This window comes from Pipistrellus hanaki (genome assembly GCF_964339955.1).
Source record: "Pipistrellus hanaki genome assembly, chromosome: 18".
In the NCBI taxonomy this organism is placed as follows: domain Eukaryota; kingdom Metazoa; phylum Chordata; class Mammalia; order Chiroptera; family Vespertilionidae; genus Pipistrellus; species Pipistrellus hanaki.
The window spans coordinates 5780443-5807900 of NC_140520.1; the positions used below are offsets into that span (position 1 = coordinate 5780443).

Sequence of the window (27458 nt, forward strand, 5' to 3'; positions counted from 1 at the left end):
ACAGCGGAGTGCAGTGATGACAGCGCGGTGCGGGCCACATTGCAAGGCCTGGCGGGCTGGATTCGGCCCGCGGGCCTTGTGTTTGACACATGTGCTTTAAAACAACATTAAGCCCTGGATCCTGACACCAGCAAGGAGAGAGCATTTTGGAATGTATTCATTCCAGACTCCAGAGCAACCATGCTTAAGAAGAGGTATTACTCAGGTGGTGGAGCGAGAAAGGGCTGCAGCACGTGGGGCCAAGTTAAATAAGAGACAATGGCATCCCGGCTGTGGTGGAGACAAGGCATCTGAGCATCACCCCTCGTCTTACCTCCTGATGTTGCAACCTGCCGACGTGAGGTCAAGACTTTCCCAGCTGAGCCATAACTGGTTTGGCTCAGTGGATAGAGCGTCAGCCTGCGGACTGAAAGGTCCCAGGTTCGATTCTGGTCAAGGGCATGTACCTTGGTTTTGGGCACATTCCCAGTGGGGGGTGTGCAGGAGGCAGCTGATCGATGTTTCTCTCTCATCAATGTTTCTTACTCTCTATCTCTCTCCCTTCCTCTCTGTAATAAATCAATAAAATATATTTTTTAAAAAAATAAAATAAACAAGTGAATTCATAATTAAAAAAAAAAAAACAATACAAAAACCCTACAGAGTGTGGTTAGCAAGACCAAGAAATGAAATAGGTGCTGACTGAGAACAAAATAACGGACGGGTCTCTCTCTAGAGACAGCAGGGTCCAGTGGCCGAGGGGCAGTCTGGGAGTCAGACAGTCCTGGGTGAGATTCTAAACTCTGCGGTAGGAGGTCCATGTATGCATACAGCATACGGCAGGATGACTGGGGAGCACGGCTTAGAATCTCGAAGCATAAGGATGCTAGAACCTCTTTCGCAGGGTGTCACAGGCCAAGGAAATACGATATTTTATTCTCTTTCCTCCCACAGACACTCCTGAGGCCAGCACAGAGCCCTTCCCACAGTAGGACACGGAGGAGTATTTTGTTTTTTATGACGATGGGGCTAACGTTTACCAGACGTGACCACCCGAATTGGTCATTGCTTCGGAAAAGGCAAAGCAAAATGTCATGGCCTGGGTTGGCCCGTCCGCGAGGAAGGCCTCACCACCACAGTCCCTGCTGATCAGGGACCTGTTTCTGTGGCTGGGGAATGTCTCTGAAATGAGATGCGGGGAGACTGAAATGCTAAACTCGTGCCCAGGCGTGCTTTTATTCCCCATCCCCTCCTCCCTGCCATCCCTAATGTTAGATACGGATCATAAATAAATGTCTCAGCTTGCATTTCAATAAAATATATGTATGTATTCAGATCTTTCATCAAATGTTAGAGTTTTAAATATTTTAACCACCGAAGGGAAAAAAAACCCATTGGTTTGGGGACCTGGGGATGCTTAGGGTATTTTTATTTTTTTAAGAGGCATTGCAAAGAGGGCAGGACAACATCTAGGACAGCCATCCAGCCCAATTCCCCTCATAATTATTACTGATATAAAAAATGGGGGGACTATGGAGAGTTCTCCAAGAGTTTTTCACCTAAAGGAGACAACCGGAATGAGATGCAAATCAGGGCTCTTATCTAATGAATAATGCAAATGAATGTTCTGCATATATAGCGAGTCAGTCTGCAGGAATTCTCTCTGCCTCACCTCACATTTCTCACGGATTTAAGCACCCTGTGTCACAAGAAATTAGAGAAAGGAATTGCCAAGCAATGACAGAGGCCTGGCGCCCCAGGCCAGCACAGACAGCAGGGATAGTGAGATGCAGGATACAGCCCTAGCTGGTTTGGCTCAGTGGATAGAGCATCGGCTGCAGATGGCAGGGTCCCAGGTTCGATTCCGGTCGAGGGCATGTGCCTCCATTGTAGGCTTCTCCCCAGCCTGGGCCCTGGTCGGGGCTTGTGCGGGAGGCAACCCATGGATGTGTTTCTCTCGCATCGATGTTTCTCTCTGTCTCTCCCCCTCTCTTCCACTCTCCCTAAAAATTAATGGGAAAATATCATCGGGTGAGGATGAAGGACAACAAAAGAGAGGGGATACAGAAGTGATGCTGTTTCCCTTCCCCTGTGAATGAAGTTGTCTGACACATACACTGCGATTGTCTGTGTGGCTATCACTTAAAGCAGTGTTTCCCAAACTTTTGACATATGTGCACCCCTTCTATAATTTTCGTAACGCTGAGTGCCCCTCGTACTCATGAGAATGTAGAATTAGGTGCAGCTAAGCACGGTGCAGTGCAAATCCCCGCCAAACTCCGGTGCAACGAGTACCCCCATCAAGCTCTTCCCGTACCCCTGGGGGTGCGAGTACCACACTTTGGGGAACACTGACTTAAAGGAACCCTCGATAGGACTTTTTCAGGAGGGCACTGGGAAACTTTACAAAGCCAAGCCTCCCTTCCCTGAGCCCATGTCCCCCCCCCTCCCCCAAGGGGAAGAAATAAATTACTTAGGAGCATTTGTCTTTCTCTTTCCCCCCCAACGAATGGAGCTGGAGGTTTTTCAGCAGCCCGGGCAGAATCCACTTAACACTGCACTTTATGCAAAGCTCTGGCTGCTCCAAAGGCACTCAGTCGCCTAAGTAACCTTTGCAAACGGACCCTCGCTGACTCAGCACATCATCCGTTGATGGGAACCGTGAGTGTGCGCACAGCTAGCTTTCCGTCCCTGGCTATTTCACCGCGCTGTGTTTTTACATGGAATTCACGGCTATGGTCTCCGGTTTTCTCAGGCGGCTGCTCTGAAAGCGGATTTATTTTTCTCGTGTAATGTAACTGCACCTGCCTCGTGTTTTCTGTTGAATCCCTTTCTCTGCTAATCTCAGGTTTTAACCACCTTGGAGGGTGTTCCACTAATCTTATGCACGTGCGATGTGCAATTTTCCACCAGAGTATATTAGGAGAGCCCTAAACATTTGGATAGAGCAGTGGTTGGCGAACCGTGGCTCGCGAGCCACATGCGGCTCTTTGGCCCCTTGAGTGTGGCTCTTCCACAGAATACCAGGGCCTGGGTAAGTCTATTTTGAAGAAGTGGCATTAGAAGAGGTTGAAGTTTAAAAATCTTGGCTCTCAAAAGAAATTTCAATCGTCATACTGTTGATATTTGGCTCTGTGGACTGATGAGTTTGCCGACCACGGGGATAGAGCATCGGCCTCTGGACTGAGTGTCCCAGGTTTGATTCCAATCAAGGGCACATGCCCTGGTGGTGGGCTCGATCCCTAGTAGGGGGTGTGCAGGAGGCAGCCGATCCACGACTCTCTCTCATCACTGATGTTTTTATCTCTCTCCCTCTCCCTCCCTCTCTGAAATCAATAAATATGCATTTTTAAAAAAGAAATAAAGAAAATGGCTTCAGGGATTTTGTAACATTTATTTGAAAGCTCAGAGAATGTTTGTGTTGACACCCAGGGGCCATTTGGCAACATTGGATGTATTTTTAAAAAAATATATATATTTTATTGATTTTTCACAGAGAGGAAGGGAGAGGGATAGAGAGTTAGAAACATTGATGAGAGAGAAACATCGATCAGCTGCCTCCTACTACTGGGGATGTGCCCGTAACCAAGGTACATGCCCTTGACCGGAATCGAACCTGGGACCCTTCAGTCCGCAGGCCGACGATCTTTCCACTGAAAACTGGTCAGGACTCGGGAGGCATTTTTGTCATGTCTGAGGGTGCGTGCTACCAGTACCTGCTTGGCAGAGGCCAGGGAGGCTGCTCAGCACGCCACAGTTCACGGGACAGCCACCGACAACAAGGAATCATCCGTCCCCTTCCCCCCACATCCATCGTGCCCAGGCTGAGAACCCCCACTTCAGACTGTGTACATCTGCTCCAGTGCCAGGGGAACGGGCACCCAATTGGACCAGCAGCAAGAAGGGCCAAACGCGAGAACAAGAGAGGGTGGCGTTTTTGGAAAACCTGGACGTGGCCAATGAGAAGGAGAAACCTCTGTAAATGGAGACGGTGAAAAAGTAGATTCTGCCTATCCTTTTTAGCCAATTCCCTAACGGGCACAGCACCAGAGCTCGCCTGCGGACCTCCACTTTGCTCCCGTTCAGACGCGCCCCACGGCACCCTCACGCCTCAGGATAAGAGCCTGGGCAAATGCTCTTAATGGTCCTCCTGCGACATGTAAGCAGCTGAACCAATGGGCACGGGCAATCCTTGGATGTCTTAGCCGAGGATCAATACGGCTGAGTTATTTATAAGGGTTAATTCAGCGAAATGCTTTCAGTGAAATGCTTTCTTAAGAAAGCACCTGCTGGCCACGTCTATGAAAATGCAGAGCGACTTCCAGTTCAGCGTCTGAACAAACAGCGTAGGCAGCATGCACTTTCCCAATAGCTCCCTGCTCCAGCGAGTTGCTGACTGTCCTCTTAACTCTCCCTAAATCCAGCTCCCCTCCCACAGGGGTCCTCTGTGAGCCATTAGCTTCCCTCCCTGCAGCTTTCCTACCCAAAGGAAAGTTCCTGGAGGGGAGGGGCCTTGCTTTACTCAACTCTGCTTCCCTCTATGCGCCCCGCCTTGGAAAGAGCGGGCCCTCCATAGGCAGCTATTGATTGGCACTGAATCGCTGAATTCAATTCCAACCCGCCCCCAGCAAGAGTCTGTGCTTGTCAACACAAGGATGACTTATGCTCCCAGGCAGACAGAACCAGCAGACAGGGTGACCGAGCTGCACCAGCCTGGCCTCCCTCAGAGCTACCTGTGGTCCTCCCAGGCCCGAGGCAATGCCTTTGGAATTTGCATGGCCACTGAAGGATGGTGCCTGAGAGCTGCTGGGATGGATGTCATTCCCGCAGATTTCCTCATTGTCCCCAAACGCCCTGCTATTATTAGAGCCCAGCTTTTTGTTTCAAATTGTGTAATAGCTTTTCATAGAAGACATCTGTCTTGTAACTTGCCTTTCTTAGGAAACACACACACACACACACACACACACACACACACACACACACACACAACAAAACCAAGCAGAAAGCAAAGGGGAAAACAATGCCTCGGTGACATTAATTATCCCAGCGTGCTTTTCAGAGCTCCGGAAGGAGGTGAGGAGCGCTGATTGCCATTGAAAGGAGACCTGAAGGATGCAGGGCAGCCCTGCAAACCCCACTCACTGTTCTCAGGGCTCTAAGAAAGCCAGTGACATCCTGATGGCTACCCGGGGAAACAATCAATTTCTCCGATTAAGTTGCCCAGGGCGATGGCCTGCTGTGTGCTGCTGCCAGGCTCCCTGGACAGGCAGGTCGCTGCATTCTAAACGCCTCTTGCTTTCCAGCAGCAAGTCGGAGCCGGGTATAAACTACCAGCCTGATCTTGGAATCCAGGAGAGACTGGCAAAGAAACCTCTCGTTCCTACTGCATTCCTGTTGCAAGCATTCATCCTAACCCACTGCCTCTTCTTGAGTTGGGGTTCTGATGAAGCCCCCACGAAGAACACTGGGCCTGGCTGGCGTGGCTCAGTGGTTGAGTGTGGACCAGGAAGTCACAGTTCTATTCCTGGTTGTGGGCACATGCCTGGGTTGCGAGCTCGATCCACAGTGGGGGTCGTGCAGGAGGCAGGCGATCAATGATTCTCTCTCATCATTGATATTTCTTTCTTTCTTCCTTTCTCTCGCGCCTTCTCCCCTCCTCTCTAAAATCAATAAAAATATATTAAAGAGACAAAAGAGAACCACTGGGAATAGGTCTGCTAGGCAAGCAGCATAGCTGTGAAAGTCAGAAACACTGGCCCAACATGAAGCTGGTTTTTATAACAATTGCTCTTGGATACTTAACGGGATTCTAGCATTCACGCATTCATCAGCCATGCATTATGAATCAGTAAAATATGTATATTGCAAAACCATGGCAAGCCAGCATTTCAAATTCATTCATTCATTCAACCACCCAACCGCTATTATTTGGGAATATCTGTTAGGTATTAGTAATGGTTCTAAATTCTGAAACTATGGTTGAATCATCATTGCCCTTGAAAATCTATGGGCTGATATGCAGCTCCCAACCCTGACCTTGCATTAAAATTACCTGGACATTTTTTTTTTTTAATATCTGTGAAATTCACCCCCAAATGTAAGTGCAGACATTGCCATTTTGTAAACGCCCCCAGGAGGTTGGGACCTGGGGCAGGGGATGAGATCCTCCCTCAGACAGGTGGGTGAACTGCACGGACAGTCAGACTGCATGAACTGCAGTGCAGTGTGGGAAATGCTGGCACATACATGGACAGGATGTGAGGGGGCACCTTGGAGAGTCATACACATCGGCCTGGATGGGGTGGGGGGCGGTCAGGGAAGCTTCATCCACAAAAAAAACTTATGGTTTCTACAGAAGAACAGAAGACCTTCTTAAAACCGTCAGAGAAGGAGGGAGACGAGAAGCAAAGAATGAAGAAAGTAAACAAGAAGACCAGAGCAGTCCAGAGCCCATGAGATGTGGCTCGGGACAGCCAGGATGACCCTGAGCACAGGCTGGGACATTCGGCGTCTGACCATCACCGCAAGCCACCGAGACCAAAGAAGAACCCAGAGTCTTTGAGTCAGCCAGAGACCTTGAGGGAAGAAACTCCTTAATCCCAGATTTTAAAAATCCTTCCGGAGTCACCGCCCATGGCTTTGAGGCGGTAAGACACCAGAGGGAGGGACAAGGCTTTGCTGGGAGATGGAAGGAGTCTAAGCCTTGAGCTCAGAGCTGGTGAGGATGCAGAGAGGACATCAGGAAGTGTTGTAGTTAAACGCATACACAATACAAAAATAAAAAATAGTTGTTGGACATTTTTAAGCATCAATAACTCAGCCATTCATATTTTTAAATATTAAAAAGGGCACGGAGTTGGGTATTGACTTGAAATACAGAAAATGTCATGCAAAAAAAAAAATATGTATCTGGTTTAGAACTGACAAAATAAGGCCACAGGGCCTGTTTTCCTGACATAGTAAGGGTTAGATTCCAACACAGTGAAAATGTGTCTTATTAAAATGGGGTCGGGACACTAAATATCTGTACATTGTGACAAGTAATAAGGGTCCTGCTATTAATCTCCTATTGCTATTAAGGAATTCAAAAAATAGAAAAGGGAATTACGGGCCTACATATAATATTTAACGTGAGAAATGGTTGCCTGAATTGGATGTGGGGGTCAGCAATGATAACTCTATAAATTATAATGAGTTTTCTAAACCGAACCTATAGAATAGTTGCTTGTAACACAAAACAAAAATGATACCAATGCTACATCCAATTAATTAATTTGCCATTGGTTTTGATTATCAGCATAAATAATTATGTTCAGTGTGCATCTGGCCATTAACCTTAATGATACCATAGCTGCCATTTAAATAATTACTTTTTTGGTAGTATCATCAGTAACAATATTTTTTGCTTGTAATTAGTTGATTTGTCATTCATTAAGATTGCTAATTACAATTATCCTATGAAATCATCACCCACCAGTGGATCACAAAGATAAATAAAATATTGCCTGGGTACCAACACTTGTCAACCGCTTTAATTTTGAAGTATGCCACAGACATGGCCCAAGAAAAACGGAAATAATTTATTCGTCTTCCTTAGGCTCCAGCACACTTTCAGTTTCATTCCCTCAGGGTCTGAAACTAAACCTTTGCATAAGAAACACAAATAGCTCATCCATTTTGAAGATGGTTTTCTCAGACTTCCCAAACAACAGATACGATGGTCTTTTTTGGGTGCACCAACTCACTCGGCTACAGCCATTTGATACTCAAACACTAATCTAGGTGTTGCTGTGTAGGTATTTTACAGATGTGATTAAAGTCCCTAATCAGTTGACTGTTAAGTAAGAAAGGTTCTCCTGGATAATCTAGGTGGGCCTGGCTTACTCAGGGGAAAGGTCTCAAGAGCAGAGCCAAAGCTCCCCTAACGAAGAAGCTCTGTGGACAGCAGTTTGAGACCATGCCTAAGGGTTGCAGTCTGCCTTTCCTGAAAGCCCCCCCCCCCCCCTACTTCTTACCATTTTGGACCTGCCTAGCCACACTCCATAATCCCAGAAGCCACTTCCATGACATACATCTCTTTATATACATATTAATTCTGGTGGAACCATATATGATACAGCAGGCTGTAAAAGTGGCTTGGGTGTTATATCAGAGTCAACAGAACATAAGAAATATGCCTTGTCCTAATATAGATAACTCACCATTTAAAGTTGCATGATCAGATAGCCATTCACTTCTTTGTGAGATGCTATAAGAATGCAGGTATCTATTGAAAAGGTCACAGCATAAAAGGTTCCTATCAAGGTCTTCACCATTAGAGGTCTCCTACTCCTGCTGGAGCCCCTGAGAGTGTGGAACTGGAAGAAGAGCTGTAGAGACTGGGGATGAGTATGCAGCAGATGGAAGAGTTGCTGCCGCACAGCTTGGCAAGTGCCAGTCGGGCAGAATTGGCACTTTCCACCCAAATCTCTCTGGATTCCTGCTCAGTTAGGAGTGTATCTTCTCCCTGGTGATGTATATCCATAGATTTCCTTAGCTGAAGGATAGTTCACACCATGTATCCAATGGGTCTAAATAGGCCCTAGCTGAATAGGTTTGGCTCAGTGGAAAGAGTGTATGCCTGAGCCCTGAAGGTACCGGGTTCCATTCCAGTCAAGGGCATGTACTCAGTCACAGGCTCCATGGCAACTTGTTGATGTGTCTTTCACGTCATTGTTTATCTGTTTCTCCCTCTCCCTTCCACTCTCTTTAAAAGTCAATGGGAAAACGTCCTCAGGGGAGGATTAACACATACACACACACACACACACACACACACACACACAAAGAAGAAGCTCTGAAATACTTTGTTGCTGCTCTTTTTAAAACATTTCTTGCCACTCCTTATGAAATCTACACACTCAAGAAAACAGTTTAAGAGAGTGATTGCAGGGCTTGATGGGGATGAGTGGAGGTGGGTGTAGAGGGGCTAAATGGTGCTGGGAAAAATAAAATTAACTTTAAAACAAAAAGAAAACAGAGATTGATAGACTACAGAGTTGAGTGATTCACGTGTAGGGTAACTGTTGGAAATGGATAGTTTTATTGTCACAATACCAATAAATGCAGGTACAGCTTAGATAGAAAAAGTAGGCTAGCCAGCCTTTAGAGGACTTAGTGATGGTTTTGGCAAATTTCAGTGTCAAAAACATGGTGCGTATATGAAATGGGTCAATTTGATCCATTTTTTAGAATGTCATGTGATCATAGAAACTATCCAAAAACCTCACAATATTGCTGTAGATTTTGTTGCTGGTGGTTTCTCTGAGTCAGCCCTCTATGGTCTAGAGCAGGGATGGGGAAGATCTGGCACCAGGGCCATATGAGGCCCATGAAGTCATTAGGTCAGGTCCTGCCCAGGCATTAGGGGTGAGTTCATTAAATGTTTGACCAACTAGAACAGGCTGATTTTTAAGTTGATAATTTTGTGTGGCCCAGGAATGATGTTCTAAATATCCACATGGCCCTTTAGCAGAAGGAAGGTTCCCCACCCCGGGTCTAGAGACAGATGGGTCTGTTCTGAGATTGCAGGATTCAGCCAAAGAGCATAGAGATGAAAGACATTGCCATGGACATGAAGACAAAGATTTTTGTGTTTGTCCTGGATTCGATTCAAAAGACAATTATTTTAACATAGATTTACTACTGGGCTTATTTTGTTGACCTTCGCAAATGTCACCCCAAAGTCATCCCACTGCTCATCTCCTCCAGGGAGCAGAGATGCCCATGAACTGGCAAAAACCAGAAGCTCACTGTCAAATGAAAGATATTGCACATTTCTACTGAGACAGAGAAAAAAAAAATCTCCCGAATATTAAAAAAGAAAAATAAGATCTGCATCTCAACAAAAGACTCTCCTGGACAAGGTGCCTCATGCCACAGATTGGTAATTACTTCACCATAAACATCCAGGTACAGCTTCTGGGAACGATTGCTATTAGCATCTCCCTTAACATTTTTCTGAAATGGGAATGAGAATGCTCCCAGGACTTCCTAGGATCCTCATGGCCGCCACTTAAAGACAAGCAGGAAGGCAAAGGCAGAGGAAGACCCCAGTGAGAACTGCCTGGCCCATTCTGGACTGTGGCTCCATGAATGACCTCCCAGTTCCACAGTGGAACTCCCATTAGTTACACTCGGAAATTGCAGGCCACTTTTCCTCTGAAGATCTCCCAAGTTCTTTTCTGCTCTCAGTTTGTCAATAGCTCGAGGCCTCTGCCCCTAAGAGCCCCAAGGAGTCTGTGCCGGCATCATTTCTATGGAAACCTCTCATCACCTTGTGACAACACGAGCTAAGGGGTCAATAATGTTCTTACCTAACGGAAGACACACCAGTACACATGGAAAGAGAAGAGGGTGGCTCTGAAAACAATTGTAAACTCAAGGGCGATATATTTACATTCTTCTTAAATTGACTCCAGTTTTCATTCAAAGATTGAATTAATACATGTTATACACTTAAGACAGTGCCTGGTACAATATCTACACTAATAAAAGAGAAATATGCAAATTGACCACACCTCCATGACACCCACCAGCCAATCGGGAGTGTATATGCAAACTAACCCAACAAATATGGTGGGTAAATTTGCATATACAGCTGTGGAGCACTGGGATGCCTGCTAAGCAGAGAAGACTGAGGGCTCTGGCCCGAGTGAAGGCCTGGGTCCCGGGTGCCGGAGGAAAACCAGTGCCAGCAGCCAGGAGAAGAAAGGCCTATTGCACAAATCTTTGTGCAACGGGCTTCTAGTACTCAATAAAAGTTCATTATTGTAAGTTGACAAATAGGTGATCATCCAGCACCTACCATTTCTCAGTTATTGTGAATTAGAGCCAGATATCTCACCTTTTCAAATATCAGCTGCCTGGTTTATAAAATGGGGCTTTTCCACCTACTTATTAGGATTGACATGACTCAAAATGCATGAATCCCTTTTTAAGTTATTCTTATACAAATGTCAGTTATTAGTATGACAGACCTGGGACTTGAACTTTGGACACTTTGGGGGTCACTGAGAAGAATGAATTAAATGCATTTATGTAGCACCACTATTTCATAAACTGGGGAAGATATAACCCTAGCGCTCTGCCACTGATGGGTAGACTTTTTAGAATGAAGTTCTTCTCGGGGCTCATGCATAAATGCATGCCAGTCTAAGAATGGCGGTAGGCTCGTGGAATTGTGAGGATTTGCTCTGGAACACTGAGAGCAAATAAAATAAAAGGGCACTTGAGCAATTCTCCAAATGCTTCTTACTAGGAAACAAGGGCAAAAACAATAGCCCAGCATGCCAGTAAAAACATAGTCTTCAGTCAGCATTTTGGGGAAACTGAGGCTCGGACTAGGGTGATGGAGACCCTCTGAGTCTCAGAGCTCCAGGACCTACATCAGGCTAGTTGTTGGTTTCACGTTCTGTGTCCCCAGTGCTATCTGACTGTGGCCATCTCTGAGCAAGGACGCTTGAGCTCATGCTGCTGATGGGCGTAGCTGAGATTCAACCTTCACCCACCTGCTATTGAGCATACCTCAGCTATGCAAAGCTCATCTCCCTGCCAAAGGGCCTGGTAGGTATGGAGTGCCTTTTCTTTCTTGATCTGAACTTCATACATTTCCAAGTTAGTTATTTCAGTCAATCTTCACAAAAACCACGCAAGAGACCCTGGGACACGGGAGGCTGAAATAGGGAACTCATCCACATTACTTGGTGAAGACTCAATACGTGTTTACTAAACTGAATCTCCAGGTCATCTGTGAAGGACCCCTGGCCCGTGGTCACGGAGCTTGCAGGTAAACAGGTAATGAGGATCACAGTGACTGTCGCATAGCCCTTCCCCCACCCTTGCAGAACGCGACCTTTTCTAAAGGACCTCCACCCACAGCTTAGGTTTAATGATGGATGGATCAGCCATGGGAGACTATGCCTCCTATAAGAAGTGACGTTTGGGGACACAGAGGGACAGCTGAGCAGAATTCCGATTAACCCACGAGGGTCCAGTCCGATCAACACTGATGACCGCTGAGCTGGATCCCCCAAAGGGAATTCTTCTCAAAAGAAAGCAAAAGACAAGGCCCCTTAAGCTGGGTCGTCCTTGTCCTTCTTCCAGAGTCTAAGAGCAGTTCACTCTTCCCCCTGAGCTCAACTCCCTGGTGGTGCCACCATCAGGCGGTCCTCTGTTTGCAATGCCTCCTTCCCTTCTGCGCCCTCATTTCTGCTTAAGGAGCGCTGGCAGCAAGCTACTGTAGTTTCCTCTTCTTGTGCACAGTTTACTTCACAAAGCTCCCTGAAGGCAGAGCCTCTCCGGCATGGTCACCTCCCTTGAAGCTCACAGAGCAAGGCTCCATGGAGCCAGGCATTCCATCAGCCCTGCAGAACGGGACTCACCGGAGGGAGCACCACCAGGCTAAAGGACTAAATACTCCCAGGACCTACCCCCCAGGGTCACCTTCCACCAGGTTCTGCCGGAGGAGATAACCTGGATATCACAGATGATGGCAGAGACCATGTGAAGGAGAACTCAGGGTGGGGGGAGTGGAGCTGAAGAGGCCAGTGAGGGACAGTAATGCAAATTAGAGGGCAAAAGCAGAGAGAGCAGAGACACAGGAAAGGGGATTGCAAGGACCTTTCACTCCACACAGTGTACCGAGCCCTTCCTGCGTACCAGGTGTGGCACTAGCTGCTGGGAAATCTTGTTTTTGTTTTTTTTAATTTATTTTGTTTTGTTTGTTTTTCAAAACTGCATTGAAAAAGCTGCAGGGCTAGACACAATGGACTAATACTCAGCCATACAAAGGAATGCATCTTAACCCCTTCAACAGCCTGGATGGACCTAGCATTACACTAACGGAAACAAGCCAGCCTGAGAAAAACCACATACTGTGTGATCTTACTTATATGTGGAGCCTAAATACCAAAATAAAGGAACAGACAAAACAGAAACAGACTTCCAGATACAGAGAGTAGACTGGTGGTTGCCAGAGGGGAGGAGGGATAGGGAGACTGAGTGAGAAAGGCGAAGAGACTGAGAAGGACAGACTGGCAGGTACAGAAAGTCCCCGGATGCACAGCACAGCACAGCACGGGGAACACAGTCAATAACGCTGTGATGATTATGCACAGTGCCGGCGGGGTACTGGGAGTATCAGGGGACCACTGTGGAAAGCCGTCCCGCCTGCTGTCTCCTCTCCCAGCTCTGATGCAAGGCTCCCCTTCTCCGAGGGAGGCAGAGGCTCCTGCTGACTCTCACAGTCACCCTGAGGAGGCAACTTGTGCAAATATCATGTGACCGGGAAAATGCAAAGGGAGGGTTTCCCCTGCAGCGCTCTGCTGTGTGTGTGTGTGGATCAGGAGCCCTGGATGCCTTTGAGAAAGGGGGTAACATCTCGGCCAGAAAACTCGATTTCGGACAAAGCCTTTCCCCATTTCCTACACTTGAACTTCCCTTCCCCTTCTAAGCCTCCATGAGGGCCAACCCATGGCGCCCACTGCGATATTCTGTTAACAAGACAAGCTTTTATTCGTTTCCGTAGAGGTATTAACCTTGTTGCCGTTTGTTTTAGTCAAAATGTCGTATGCGGCTGATGAAACACTGACCCCATCATTGGCATGTCGGTGCAAATGCCACTGTGGCTGCATCATTTCAATCCTGGGCTATTGAGAAAACGTTTCTTTTACTCTAAGACAGCCATTGTGGGGTGATTTTGATGTTAAATGCTGGCTTGAAGCCAAAGCCCCCTCAGTACTTAGTTCTTAGCTCTTAGGGAAGGGCAGCCAGTCCACAGAACGGAAAACTCCAGGGCAAACACGAAGAGGGTCCCTTAGGAGCAGAACAGGAGGCTCGGAAGGACTTCAACTTCTTAGCAATGAAGATGATGGTCACCGAGATGAAGGTGATGCCTACCCGCTGAGTCCTGCCTGGGTCCCGGGCGCTGTGCCAGGGGAGCACTGCCTTATCTTTCCTGGGAGTAAAGAAGGGAACTAACTTCAGTCGGAACTCCCACCTTCCAATCTGTTGGCATCCGAATGTCATATCCCTGAAGGCATGCCTTCTCCCAGGTGGACAAACCCACTTCGGAATGTCCCAGTCCCAGCACCCTGGAAGCGTCCCACCAACGGGGGAGATTCATGGGCCCTTTTTCAGGAGGGCAGAGAGAGGTGGATGCCTTATGGTTGCCACTCCTAAAACAGTCCTCACTTGCCCCAAACCAGTGGTCGGCAAACTCATTAGTCAACAGAGCCAATATCAACAGGACAATGATGGAAATTTCTTTTGAGAGCCGAAAACCGACGTCTGTGCATGGGCCATGGAGTTTCAATCACACCGCACGTGGGTGGCCGCACGTAGTATTTTGTGGAAGAGCCACACTCAAGGGGCCAAAGAGCCGCTGTTTGCCGACCGCTGCCCCAAACTAACAAGCCAACATACACGACGTGAGCTGACCCACCTCCCCTGCCCGTCTACATGGCAAGTCCCTGGCGTGGTTCTCAGCGGGAAGAGAGCCCACCCGTCATGGTCTGAACCCACCCCATCCCAGCCCCGCAGCACCCTCAGTTCCCAGCACAGGGACCATTCAGTCTGGTGAGGGATGAGGCGAGGTTTATATATCACCTTGTAACATAAGCAAGGAGACTCCCATTTACAAGAGCTGTCGGGGCAACTGTCACAGTCCGGCGATGAAGACAGTGATGTGGGGGGAGGGGAATGACACACAACTAGACACGACAGACAATTTTGAAAGCTGGGATTTTTGTGTAAAGTTGTGCAGGTCACAGCCTCTCTTTCAATTCAGGCGGCCGGATGATGCGAGATGCCACTCTTAAGGGCTGGTCCAAGGAGTTAGCTCCTGTTTCAGCTCAGGATTCGTTTCTCTAAATTCCGTCTTTCTTTCTGTGGATTCACCACGGCGATGAGTTTTTATGAGTGATGCTCAAACAACTTCCAAGTGATTTACTATGAAGTACTAATTGAAACAAAGATGAGTGAGGTTGAATTAAAGAAGGAGTTGCGGAGAATTCCTAGATTTCTCATCTTGAGCAGCTAAGTAAATATAAACGAATGTTTACAGAAATGGAAAAGACTCAGAATTGAGGCAAAGAAATGAAACACGTCTCATAATAAACATGTTAAGTTAAAAATGCACCCCTGGACATCCCCGGGGAGACAGCAGGGAGGCAGGGGGCTCTGTATTGAGATGGTAAAACTAAAAAAATCAAAAGTACCCCACTAATGACATTTCAAAGCACCCCCCCCCCCCTTAAGAAACATAATTTTTCTTTTTAATTAGCCAACAGCCGCTGACTTCCTGTTCTGGCTCGAGCTGGTGAACGCGATATGCATTCGGGCCTCTAGGATTTCCAACAGCTTATTTCCATGTATATGAGCACGTTCACGGGAGAGAAAGCAGGAGGAAAACAAACACTGCTGATTGGCTCTCGTCCCGCTGAATGAAGATTCATCACAGGACGCGGATTCCCGACGTTCCCGGCCCTCTGTTGACAGAACCCAATTTCCTGGAGTTATTTCAGATAAAAGGCTCTTTAAATAACAAAATCACAGCATTGTAGCTTGGAGTCCAAATCATAACTGTGATTTTTTTTTTTCCAAAAAGATTTTTTTGGGGATGGTTTTAGCCCACACGCAGCAAATTGGATTAGGGGAGAGCTGACCGCACAGGGACACGCGTGTCAGACGGGTTTACAGCCTGTTCACCCTAGTGAGTTGGAAACGTTACTTCATCTCATGCCTCCATTGCTTCGCTCCTCATTAAATAGGACAATGATAGGATCGAGGATCAGATCAACCAACAAAGGCTGAGCGTTCGGTACAGTGCATGGTGCCATGGAAGGTCTTGAGAAATATCAGTTGCAAATATCCTTTGTAAAAAAAAAAAAAAAAAATGCAGCCTGCCCTGGCTGGTTTGGCTCAATGGATAGAGCAGCATCGGCCTGTGGACTGAAGGGTCCCAGATTTGATTCCAGTCAAGGGCACATGCCTGGATTGTGGGCTTAATCCCCAGTAGGGGGCGAGGAGGAGGCAGCCAATCAATGATGCTCTCTCATCGTTGATATTTCTGTCTCTCTCTCCCTCTCCTTCCACTCTGAAACCAATTAAAAACTTTTTTTTTTTTTTTTTTTTAACAAGTACAGCTCAAGTTCAATTCAATAACACGCATTGAGTTCTACTTCCCACATGCTCCGCACTATGGAGGCAGCCACCCCCTGCAGTGGGGGCGCAGAGTGGGACTCTGCACCATGACTCTCGCTGAGAAAGCTGCAGGCACCACCATCTCCAGTGAACGCACTGGCCACCAGCTTTGTGTCTACGTCGTGCGCACACTCCCGCCTGCGATTTGTGCTGGCCACATGCCTGGGCCTGTCCTCTCCCTGGAGAGAGGGGTTTGGGAGTGAACTGGATTTCCTCAGTTTACCGTTTTCAAGAAGGAAAGGGAACAACAGGAATGAAACAGGAAGTTCCCGGTGAGGAATCACTGTTCAGACACAACCTGATGACCCTGCCAGCCGCTGGGCCTCTCGGGGACACTCACCCGCTAGGACCACAGGGCTGTCTCTTTGTCCTGAAGCCGCATCCAGCTCAGTCCTCCAGGTCATGTTTGGACATCAGTGTCCAGGGAGGTCAAAGGGTGAAAGCCGGTTCTGGTGTCTTCCTCAGCTCCCGTTGTTAATGCTCACAGGATGGACACAGGGAATGTCTCTGCTCCCAGAAAGATGAGAAAAAAACGTCCAAGCTGCCAGCCTCGAAGCCTTTCCCATGAGCATGCATGTGAGACAACCTTCTTCATGTTCTCCTCTGGCGAGGAAAGGAATTCTGAAATCTAAACATGGCACATGAACAGGAGCCTGCCCCTTGGGCCAGTGAATTATAGCCGATGCATTCAGATGCCGTGCCTGCTGCTGTATACAAGTTGCACACTGTTAAAACACATGCATTTTTTTCCACATGTATAGCTTCATAAACAGCATCTAGTTTGACATGTTTTCCAGTGTGCAACTGCTTCCAAAGGCTAATTCTGTAATACGTCATCTGTATATGGCCCACTGCCCAAAGTCAGGTCTTCTGTCACCATATATTTGACTCACTTTACCCCTTCCTACCCCCACTGCCTTCCCTCGGATAACCATCATACTGTTGTCTGTGTCCATGAGGACTGATTTCTTGTTTGTTCATTTGCAGCTTTCATATCCCATATATGAATGAAATCATATGGTTCTTGACTTTTTCTCTCTGATTTATTTTGCTTAGCGTGATAGCCTCGAGATCCATCCATGTTGTCGCAGATGGATAAATATTTTTAAAGCCTTCCATTAGAAATGGGAGAAAATCCCTCCTCTCGGCTCTCAGTGTTAGAGCTCGGTGTCTTTGCCTCTCCCAGCCCTCTCTGGAGAACATCACCCCAAGCTGCCTATAGATTGAGAGTGCTGGTCTCACTTCTCCTCCATCCTCCGGTACACTGTTTGGTATTCATTTGGCTTCAGACTCTCCTGTACTTCCTTTGACTTCATTGGTCTTGGATTCTCACCACCGCTGCCAGGTTTTGCATGTCCTATATGCTCTGTTTGCTTCACTGTGCATGCAGTTGTCTGGAATAGTATCTGTGAGGCATGAGCCCAACAGAGAGAGACAAGGGCACTTGTGGGCATTGAGAACACTGTCTGAGAATGAGATATCACATGGGCTAGTTCCAGGTTTTGTTAACAGAGCCATAATCTTTTTTTTTTTTTATTTTTTTATTTTTTTAGAGAGAGAGAGAGGAGAAGGGAGAAGAGAGAAATATCCATGTGACAGCACAACATCTCTGGGCTGCCTCCTGCATGCACGAGCCCTCCCCCACCCCATTCCCTCCCCCACCCCCACTGGGGAATCAAGCCCACAACCCGGATATGTGCTCTGACCAGGAATCGAACCAGCAACCTCTTGGTGCCTGGGATGATGCCCAACCAACAGAGCCACACCAGCCAGGGCATCCACTGCTCCTCCCAAGGCTGAGAAACCACACACTGTTATAACAACGCAGCTTCAAGCCAAGTCCAATGGTCCCCTTCAGTCACATCGCCAGGCGCCAGGCCTGAGTCCTCTGGCATTGCCATAGGCCCTGATGGGAAGTAATGGAAGGAAGGTTGCACTCACCCAGAGTTCAAGATCAGGAAGGGTCCTTTCTACTCGCCTCAATAGAGACGAGGGCGCTACTGCAGGCCCCTCGCCCAGGAAATGCTTCAGACAGTGATAAATCAGAAAGATTGATCTCCTCGGAACTTAATTCACTTCAAACACGAATTAAACTTTCCCAAGGAAAAAAGTCTAAATAATGAACTAATAACAATGGAGTGTTCATAATGAAGGAACGGAAGGTTTTTCAAAAATTCCATTCTGGCATAATTAAGGGATAAATCAGTTCGAATGAAATATGTCGCTGTTATTAAAACTTCATTCATTTATTGAATTATGCTTCGTGCGGACGGAGTGCATTTTTAAGATTATTCGATTATTACATAAGTCAATGTCATTTCCCCGTTTGGGGAAAATTGATATTAATGCCTTGTCATTGAAAATGTAACCGAGTTTATCAAATTAAACTTCTCAGAGGCCACCTGATAGCCACCAGATGGCTTTCCTGGGCTGATGTCAGGCCATAAATGTAAGTTATGGAGACCCCGGAGACGCCACGTCCCTGCTCCCTCATCCCACTGGGTCCCCTCCGAATCATAAAACTCGAAGGCTTGCCACCACGTTCATAAATCCCATTTAAACGTAATGAAATACGCTCTTTTTGCAGCGCTTGCAATAATTAAAGTTTGTTCCCCTCCTTAATAGGAGCCTACATAGAAATGGCACTATGCAAAATGGTCGTTAATAGACCCGTAATGGCACTTGAAGAAACGCCTATCAAGGTCCCCATTAGTAAATTTCCTCAAGAAAATCCATTTCCATTTCCAACCCTGACATTTTATTTAGAAAAATTACGCCCCTTCTTTTCATTATTTCAGTAAACATAATGAGGGTATTGCTAACTACCCCGCCGAGGACTTTCTTTTCTGCGCTTTTTTAGTAATCCGAGCCTCCTTGTAATTAAAGGCGTGCTACATTAATGACGCCCGGCGTCTCCAAGGGGAACGCTTAATGTCCACCTCATAATATTAGGCCCAAATTACATGCCCAGAAGACTTCTTAATAATCTTGTGTTTCCTAATTTGGTTTTGATTGGCTCCGGAATCCATCGCTGCACCCAAGGGCCCTCGTTTCTCCAGTCATCAGCACTTTGGAGCCGCAGATTGCACGGCTGCCCATGACTCCTTGCGCCTGCAGCCTTCTTTCCGAAGCTTCGACTGGACTTATCCCGAGAATGAGCAGCCGGCCGGAGGTCAGTGCAGACAATCTGGCCTGTGTGTGCGAGGCGCAGGGGTGTGGCGTGGTGCTCTGGGCGCCACGTCTGTCTGAGCACAAAGAACGGCTCCGGGTTGTCCCTCAGCGTGGCTCGCAGGTCCATGCAGCCCCTTTGCTCTTTCTGCACAGAGAACGGACGGCAGGAGGCAGAGCACCTGTGTTTTCGGACAGAGCTGTGTCACCTGAGGCTTTGACGTGGCTCAGAGCAGGCGGTGACCCAGACTACCGTGGTGGACTAGCCTGAGACAGGCCGCTCAACCCTCTTTGACCCTCAGGTCCCTCCCCCTGAACTGAAACAGCCATTTTTATGTAGCCACCACCACCTTAAAAGAAATGTATACTATTACATTAAATAGAAAATGTACGACCTCAATATGCACTATTCATACAGATAGGGCATCCTGGAAAATGATACGCATTTTGAATAATCATCCATTCCAATGGGTTAAATCCAAAACGAAAGCAACATCAATTGAGCTATCAGCTGGGAAGTGTGTGTACATTTTGTGTACAAGTGTGTGTACATACAGGGTGTGTACATGTCCACCTCATAATATTAGGCCCAAATTACATGCCCAGAAGACTTCTTAATAATCTTGTGTTTCCTAATTTGGTTTTGATTGGCTCTGGAATCCATCGCCTGTATATTCATTTATACCTATATCTATACGTAATCCCCTAGTCCATTATCCTGAGTAGAAATGGCAGGATTCTCTCATAAAACTAATGTTTAAAGTCCTTACTAACACACAACAACTTAAAAATCACCAGACACCAAAGAGTTAGTAAGTAGGTCACTCAGGCTAACAAGCAGAGATCTGTGGTCCAATGGAATCATGTGGTCCCTTTTTTTTCTTAAACGCCCCCTCTGAAGTCAGCGTGGCATTCACGGATGACACAGAATGACGAAGCGAGTGCAAAGAGCAGGGGCACAGACCCTCAGTGCACTGCCAGGGAGCAGGAGCCTCACAGAAAATAAATGGGCCGTGGGAATGAGAGGGCACTTCTCTGGCCGCACATCCCCTCGGCGCTCAGCTCTGCCGTGGTCACAGCTAATCAGGGTGTCGCCGGCTGAGCAGGTGATCGCTGAGACCATTTGGCATGAACATTTGCATATGAGGGCTGAGCGGGACTGTGTGCCGGTGGCAGGTGCCCTGATGTAATGGGCCATAACGACTCAGAAGGAGCAGACAGCATGCGTGTGTCAAGGAGGGGCGAGCGTGGACGTCGAGACACAAATGACTCCGGAGTCCATCGGACCTGGGGCTGAGGGGCCCTCAGCAGGGCTGAGGTGATAGCCTCCGGAGGCAGCCTGACCGCCGAAGCCCAAACCTGCCCAGAGAATGCATTTCTGCCCTGGGCCGTTGTCGTCAGCATGGCTTCCCACAGGCACACAGACAGGCCCGAAGTCTGCATTCCCAGGACGGGTGGTTAGATCTCTTATGCCAATCATGTGCATAGGAAGGCGTCCAAATGCAGCCTCGATGGGTACTGTCTCATATGCCTTGCACTCTCCCTCAGAAAACGGCTGGGCTCATTGACAATCTGAAACCCACCAAGGCGTCCATGCAGCGGCATCTGGTACAATGCGGCCTTTTCAAAAGACTATCCTGTGGGGTTTCGTGTGAGTGAGCGTACAGAGCACACAGGGGAGTCCGGGGCAGTGGTCGGCAAACTCATTAGTCCATAGAGCCAAATATCAACAGTGAAACGATTGGAATTTCTTTGGAGAGCCACATTTTTGAAACTTAAACTCTTTCTAACACCACTTCTTCAACATAGACTCGCCAGGCCATGGTATTTTGTGGAAGAGCCACACTCAAGGGGCCAAAGAGCTGCATGTGGTTCTTGAGCCACAGTTTGCCAACCACAGGTTCAGGGGATGGCGTTCAGCATCATCATTTGAATTCTGTTTTCCCTTTTGGTCTCTGACATCCCTTAGCCAGTAGGCTGGTAGGCACTGGCTCATGGAAGGGCCCTAGACCATGTCCCTGCGAAAGGCAGGTAGGAAGTTCTGTAACGTCCCCTTTCCCAGCCGTGATGGGGGGAAGGGGCGTATGGCAGACACCCCCCCACCACACCCCCCCCCCCCCCTGCTCCCAAGCACACCTTTGGGCACAAGAGACAGAACAGGGCTAAGCAGGCATTCTCTGGCCAGAGCTGAGATGGGGAAGCTGCACGTCAAATAACCCATTGAAAACGTCCCTCGGGGCCCGTGCAAGTGGAAATGCTCTCTGAACAAGGAGATGTGCCACTTCACTGAGACGTGTGAATCACTGAACATGTCCCGAAGTGGCGCATCATTTCAAGGGCATGAGAACCCATAGACAGTGCTAGAGTGTTCTTAGTAATAGGAAGAGCCTGGCCAGTATGCTGAACGGTAGAGCGTAGACCTATGAACCAGGAGGTCACTGTTCTATTCCGGGTCAGGAGTTGTGGGCTCCATCCCCAGTAGGGGGCGTGCAGAAGATAGCTGATCAGTGATTGTCTCTCATCATGGATGTTTCTATCTCCCCTCCCTCACCCTTCCTCTCTTTGAAATCTATGAAAAACATATTAAAAGATAAAGAAATAATAATAGGAAGAGCTGGCCCCGAACTCCTCTTGTCCTATAAGGAGTAAAAGATCATACAACCTATTACCTGCTTGCAATTTCCCCATAGATTCATGACCTGATCTGGAATCTGACCTTTCCTGAGAGCTGATTAAGGCCTTACATAAAGCCCGCCATCCCCTGGCCTTTCCCCAGACTTGCTGTGATTTTGCAAATCTGTTGGAATGAACTCCTCTCCTGGAGGTCTCTGGTACCCAAGGGACGACTTCTTTGCAAAGCGCATGCCTGCCCGCCTCCCTTTGAAATACTCAGTCTTCCTGGGGGACTTTAGTCATCTTGACACCTAATCGCCAGGCTCTTTCTCTTGCTCCCCACAGAATTGGGTTTAGGCAATAATTCAAACCAGTCCCCAAAGGCACTTCTGAAAAATGGCAAGCCCTTAGCTTTCAGGTGAGAACACTCTTTATTGCTCAAAAAAAAAAAATCGTTTCCTGTTGCAAAACCTCTTCTCCAGGGCTAGGTCTGGGATGATCTTATGCTAACTGGGACGGTTAACAGATGCTACTTTGATGAATCATTTCACTCTCCTGCAAACGCCCGGCCGGGTTCCAGATAATAAAGCCAGGTAAGAAGACTATTAAAATCTGCCGCACGGTTCTCTCTGCTCCGTGAAAAATGGGGTCACGGTCTCTGGATGGAATGAAGGCCAACTATGACAGAAAAGCAATGCCCTCCCTCCCCCCACAGCCACCGCCACAAATGAACAGGCTGCCTGAATGTCTTAGCACGTTGTTGGCGTACATCACAGCAATCACCAAACTCTTCTACTCATACCTCAGAGGTGTGCTGTCAGCAATGTCCCTGAGAAAATTCAGTGCATCACTCCAGGGTTACCTCTCCCATAGCATTTCCCTTTCCACCCAGAACAGGTGTCAGACCCACCTTGAGGACAATGAACTCCATGCCTTTGCTTATTCAAAGGACAGCTCAGAAGGTCCCCAGATAATATGGTTTCATCCAAAGCTGTCGACGTATCATGTTGGTGAGACGCCAGGGGAATTAGACTCTTGTTTCTACCTATTAGCCTGGGGGACAACTGGTTTTGTTACCATTTTGTCTCTTCAAGTCGCAGAACCTAGCAACGAAGTTAAGTGAGGACTTACTGTACCTGAATTTGTATGTTCCGTGTCATTAACCTTCAGCAAATATGTTCCCCCATCCCAGCATTCAACTCTAAAACACCCATGGCAAACCGCGGCCCTTGAAGACCAGGGGCAACAGGAACTGACAAAGAAGACTCCTCTGACTGGCTTATTTTGCTCAGCATAATACTCTCCAGGTCCACCCGTGACGTTGCAAATGGTAAGATAAACAACACATGATCTCACTCATAGGTGGAGTCTAATGAACAAAATAAACTGATGATCAAAAGCAGACCAGGACACAGAAGCATGAACAGACTCTTAACCCTCAGAGGGAAGGCAGGGAGGGTGGGCGGGAAGAAATCAACCAATGAACTTGTATGCATATGCGCATCACCCGTGGACACAGGCAATGGGGTGGTGAGAGCTGGGGGGAGGAGGGTGACAGGAGCAGGCTGGAAGAGGTTAATGAGGGGGAAAAGGAGAACTTATGTAATATTTTCAACAATAAAGATTTAAAATAATAAAGACGCCACTGGCAAAGCTCTCCACAACACGTTAGCCCCTCTCTCTGCCCCTGCTTCTCCTCTCACTGGTCTCCTAACCAAAGATTTCCACATCCCAGCAGTTTCCCGAGGAAGAGAACCATGCCATCCAGTCTAACCTCGAGATGTGAAACCTGGGACTGGCCTTAGATCCCCACGGGAGGGACCTCTGCTGTGGAGGTGGTTCGCCCATAGGTTTTCTCCGGACCCTATACCATACGGCCTGCTCAGATCTCCACTTCAATCCGAAATTCAACTGCAGCTGGACGTGTCCTTTGACAACTTGAATACAGTGCCCTTGTCTCCGTGAGACCTCAGGAAAGTGGAAGCTCAGGTCCAGAGGCTGCATCACACTGTCACCAGTGGTCCCAGATGGGACTGGCCTGCACTGAGATGACCCATACCCCACCCAACAGATCCAGCTCATCAAGGGGTTGAGTCTTTGACTCACCACATTGGTAGTCACACACCACAAACCCCCACTGACTAGGAAACCTTCTATTCAAAGGGGTGGCCTCACTCACCATCGCGCAGAATGTCTCGGGAGGGTCTCCGCACGTGATGTCCGGAGGGTCCAGCTTCACTTTCAGGTACTTGGTCATGTCCGTAGATTCCGGCTGACAGGCCATGTAATCCCACACTTTGCCTTCTTCTGTGTAGATCTGGGTCTTGCACAAATCGTAATGTCCCCACACCAGGGGGTAGGGCTGCATCACTGATGACACAGTAACCCAGAGGGCGTGAATGGACAGGAATCGTGACCAATACATCTCTAAATTCTTGGCGATCTTGGCTTATCTGTGGCCTGTGTCTATTTTACACACACATGGATGTCTATACGTAGGTAGGGCCGGATATTTTAAAAAAAGAAAAGAAAAAGAGAATGAGACCTCAACGTTGACACCAAAATTGACAGTGAAGGGTTGAGATACTGGGCACTCAGGGATCTGGAGGACTTTGGCGGAAAGCTAACATACTGATGTGGCGGGCGTTAACAGCAGCCTGTGGGTTTGTTGTTGTCCTACAGGGGGGGTCCAGTTGGTTTTTGTCCAAGATGTCCGGTTGCGGGTGGTGATTCAGCAAAGGGGTGGCTCTCTGGCTGAGCATCCAATCACCCTGGGAGATCCTGGGTGTTCGTGGCTCACCAGGGCTTCTGGGATGCACTCAGGTGTCAATATTGGAAGCAAGAGGGTGAGTGTCTCTAGGTGGTGTCTGTGTCCCATCAATCATTCTCTTCTTCTGGCACCAACACCCCTGTAGAGACGATAAGAAGGGGAGTTATCGCACTGAATTACCAAATAAAGGAAAGGTTGACAGTGAGGAGGTTGGATACAACATAAAGCAAATGGGTGAGGTATGGGTCACCTTGACTCAGGGACTGGGTTGGAGTGAGCAGGCCAGAGAAATCAATCCATCTGGGGGAGAGGGGGGATTTCAATAGGAAGGACGGAACTCTTGCATGTCACTAAGGTGTGTGTGTGTGTGTGTGTGTGTGTGTGTGTGTGTGTGTGTTCTGGGGTAGTTACAGGTTTTCGCTTCAAAAACTTTATTTCCATCTTCACCAAACTGAGAGCAAGGAGCTGGCCTGGCTAGATGATCTCCCAAAACAATGAGGGAAATGAGTGCTCTTACCACATTGGCAAAGACGTGGCAGCTACCCGTGTGCCTTTTGTCTCTTGGCAAAGAGCCTCTAGAAATCTCCCAGTTCCTGCCTGGCAACCCCCTTGGGTCCCCTCCCTGCAGCAGGGATCTTTCACTTTCTCTCATCTCTTTGTCCACAAACCCATTCTTCCATTTCATGAGACAACGGACTCAGACCCGAACAAAAATTTTGGGTATCATATCATCTTTGGAGGCCCCAGCAGCATCAAGCTGCAAGTGGTCATGGAAATGGATCCCTAAATAACAGCCCTTTTGGTCTGTGGTCCCTTAGATCGCCCATCTCCAATGCCCCCCACTGCTGGTCTGGTTGCCCCTAACTGCCCCCCCCCCTCAGCCTGCCTGATCACCCCTCACTGCCCCCTCCTACCAGCCTGGTTGCCCCCAACTGCTCCCCCTCCTGGCCTGGTCACCTCCAACTGCCCCCCTGCTGACCTGGTTGCCCCTCACTGCCCCCCAGCTGACCTGGTTGCCCAGTGTAGCCTGCTGTTTGGTCATTTGGTCATCCCTCACTGTACCCCCTGCCCGCCTGGTCGCCCTCTGCAGCATGCTGCTCTGTCATTGCATGAGGGCATCCCAATCAATTTGCATATTACCCTTTTATTAATACAAACACACACACACACACACACACACACACACTAATTGCATATATTTCTCGGCTTTTGTGAGTTGGAGTGAAAACTGGCTTTATTTGTACTAGTCTGCCCCTTCGGAGTTGCCTGTGACTTTGAGGGAATTTAGCATCTTTTTGTTCAGTTGCATTTAATCATAAAAATAATTTGGCACTCTGAAAAAAAAAAAAAAAGATTCAAAGTAAAACCAAAGGAGGAAATTTTCCCTTGCTCGGAATTCTCTATTCTCTCGCATCTTTTTACAGACATGACGTCCGTATCTGTAGTTACTTTCTGTGGCAGAAGAAGAGAATTTGTCCCAAAGGCGAATATTAAATACGCCGCTTTAAAACAAAAAGCCCGGTAGTAAAACGCACAATTTAAAATGCACATTTAAAAATAGCTGAGGGTGACTTAACAGGCCGCGAAGCAGAATAATATGGCGCTAATTCTAAGAGAAAATAAAAATGACTGTTTCAAAATGCTCTTGCTTAACTGATAATGCAGCCTCCGCAGCTATGGGGATAAGTCACTGGTGGGTTGAGTTGGCAACTTTTCTCTTTGGCGATCACAGCCTATAGCTAAACAAATGATAAAAGTTGGATTCCAGGTTTCAAAGCATCAATTTGCTTAATTAGTTGGTCCATTTTGTCCTAGTCCCAATCGTTATTTTCAAAACCACCGAAAAAGGGCAAAAAGCCCAGAGTTCCAGAAAACAGCCTCAGAGACCCTTTGAGTGACAGGAAGCAGCTTCGGTATGGGCGTTCCCTGTCTTCAAACAACCTCCTAAGAGGAACCTGCTCTTTCAAACAACGCACCATCTTAAAACGAACGGAGCCACGGAAACCACGAAATGCCAGCAGATGGCTGAATTGTGTTTCCATAGCAAAGTAATTTATAATAATTGCTTTATGGATGCAAGCACCATTTTCATTATATCCCATTCATGAAATGTTATCATACAGCTGCAAATGGTGATATTTCCTATTAGGAAAAGTTGAAGAGTGGATGTCACTAAGGTGTGTGTGTGTGTGTGTGTGTGTGTGTGTGTGTGTGTTCTGGGGTAGTTACAGGTTTTCGCTTCAAAAACTTTATTTTGAAGTTCCTGGGAAGCAATAATTAGCAGTTTGTCTACACATGGATCAACTACCCATTTGAATCTGCCTCCTCCCTGGAACGGAAAGACTACACTGTGGCCCCAACTGGTTTGGCTCAGTGGATAGAGTGTCCGTCTGCAGACTGAAGGGTCCAAGGTTTGATTCCCGTCAAGGGCATGTACCTGGATTGTGGGCACATCCCCAGTAGAGGGTGTGCAGGAGGCAGCTGTTGGATGATTCTCTCTCATCAATGTTTCTCTCTATCCCTCTCCCTTCCTCTCTGTAAAATATCATTTTTCTTTTTTTTTTTTTTAAAGACTACATTGTGTGCTGAGCACTCTTGGAAATCTTAAGCTAAAAAGGAAAACATCCCCAGGGAGCATGTGTGTGGCTACTACAGCCTTCTGTGTTTTTTGCTTTGTTTTGTT

General features: G+C 47.6%; 2 protein-coding genes across 5 annotated transcripts in view; both read right to left on the reverse strand.

Moving 5' to 3' along the window:
- The window catches only part of NTNG1 (netrin G1), a 195301-nt gene that overhangs the window by 161402 nt on the left and 6441 nt on the right, over positions 1-27458 (reverse strand). For all 4 annotated transcript variants that reach the window (XM_084866076.1, XM_084866075.1, XM_084866077.1 and 1 more), the window contains exon 2: positions 24185-24914. In XM_084866076.1, the coding sequence (XP_084722202.1) occupies positions 24185-24430 (246 nt within the window). In that variant the 5' untranslated portion in view covers positions 24431-24914. The remainder of the gene's footprint in view (positions 1-24184; positions 24915-27458) is intronic.
- PRMT6 (protein arginine methyltransferase 6) overlaps positions 1-27458 on the reverse strand; it is a 237382-nt gene that overhangs the window by 157050 nt on the left and 52874 nt on the right. The window lies entirely within an intron of this gene.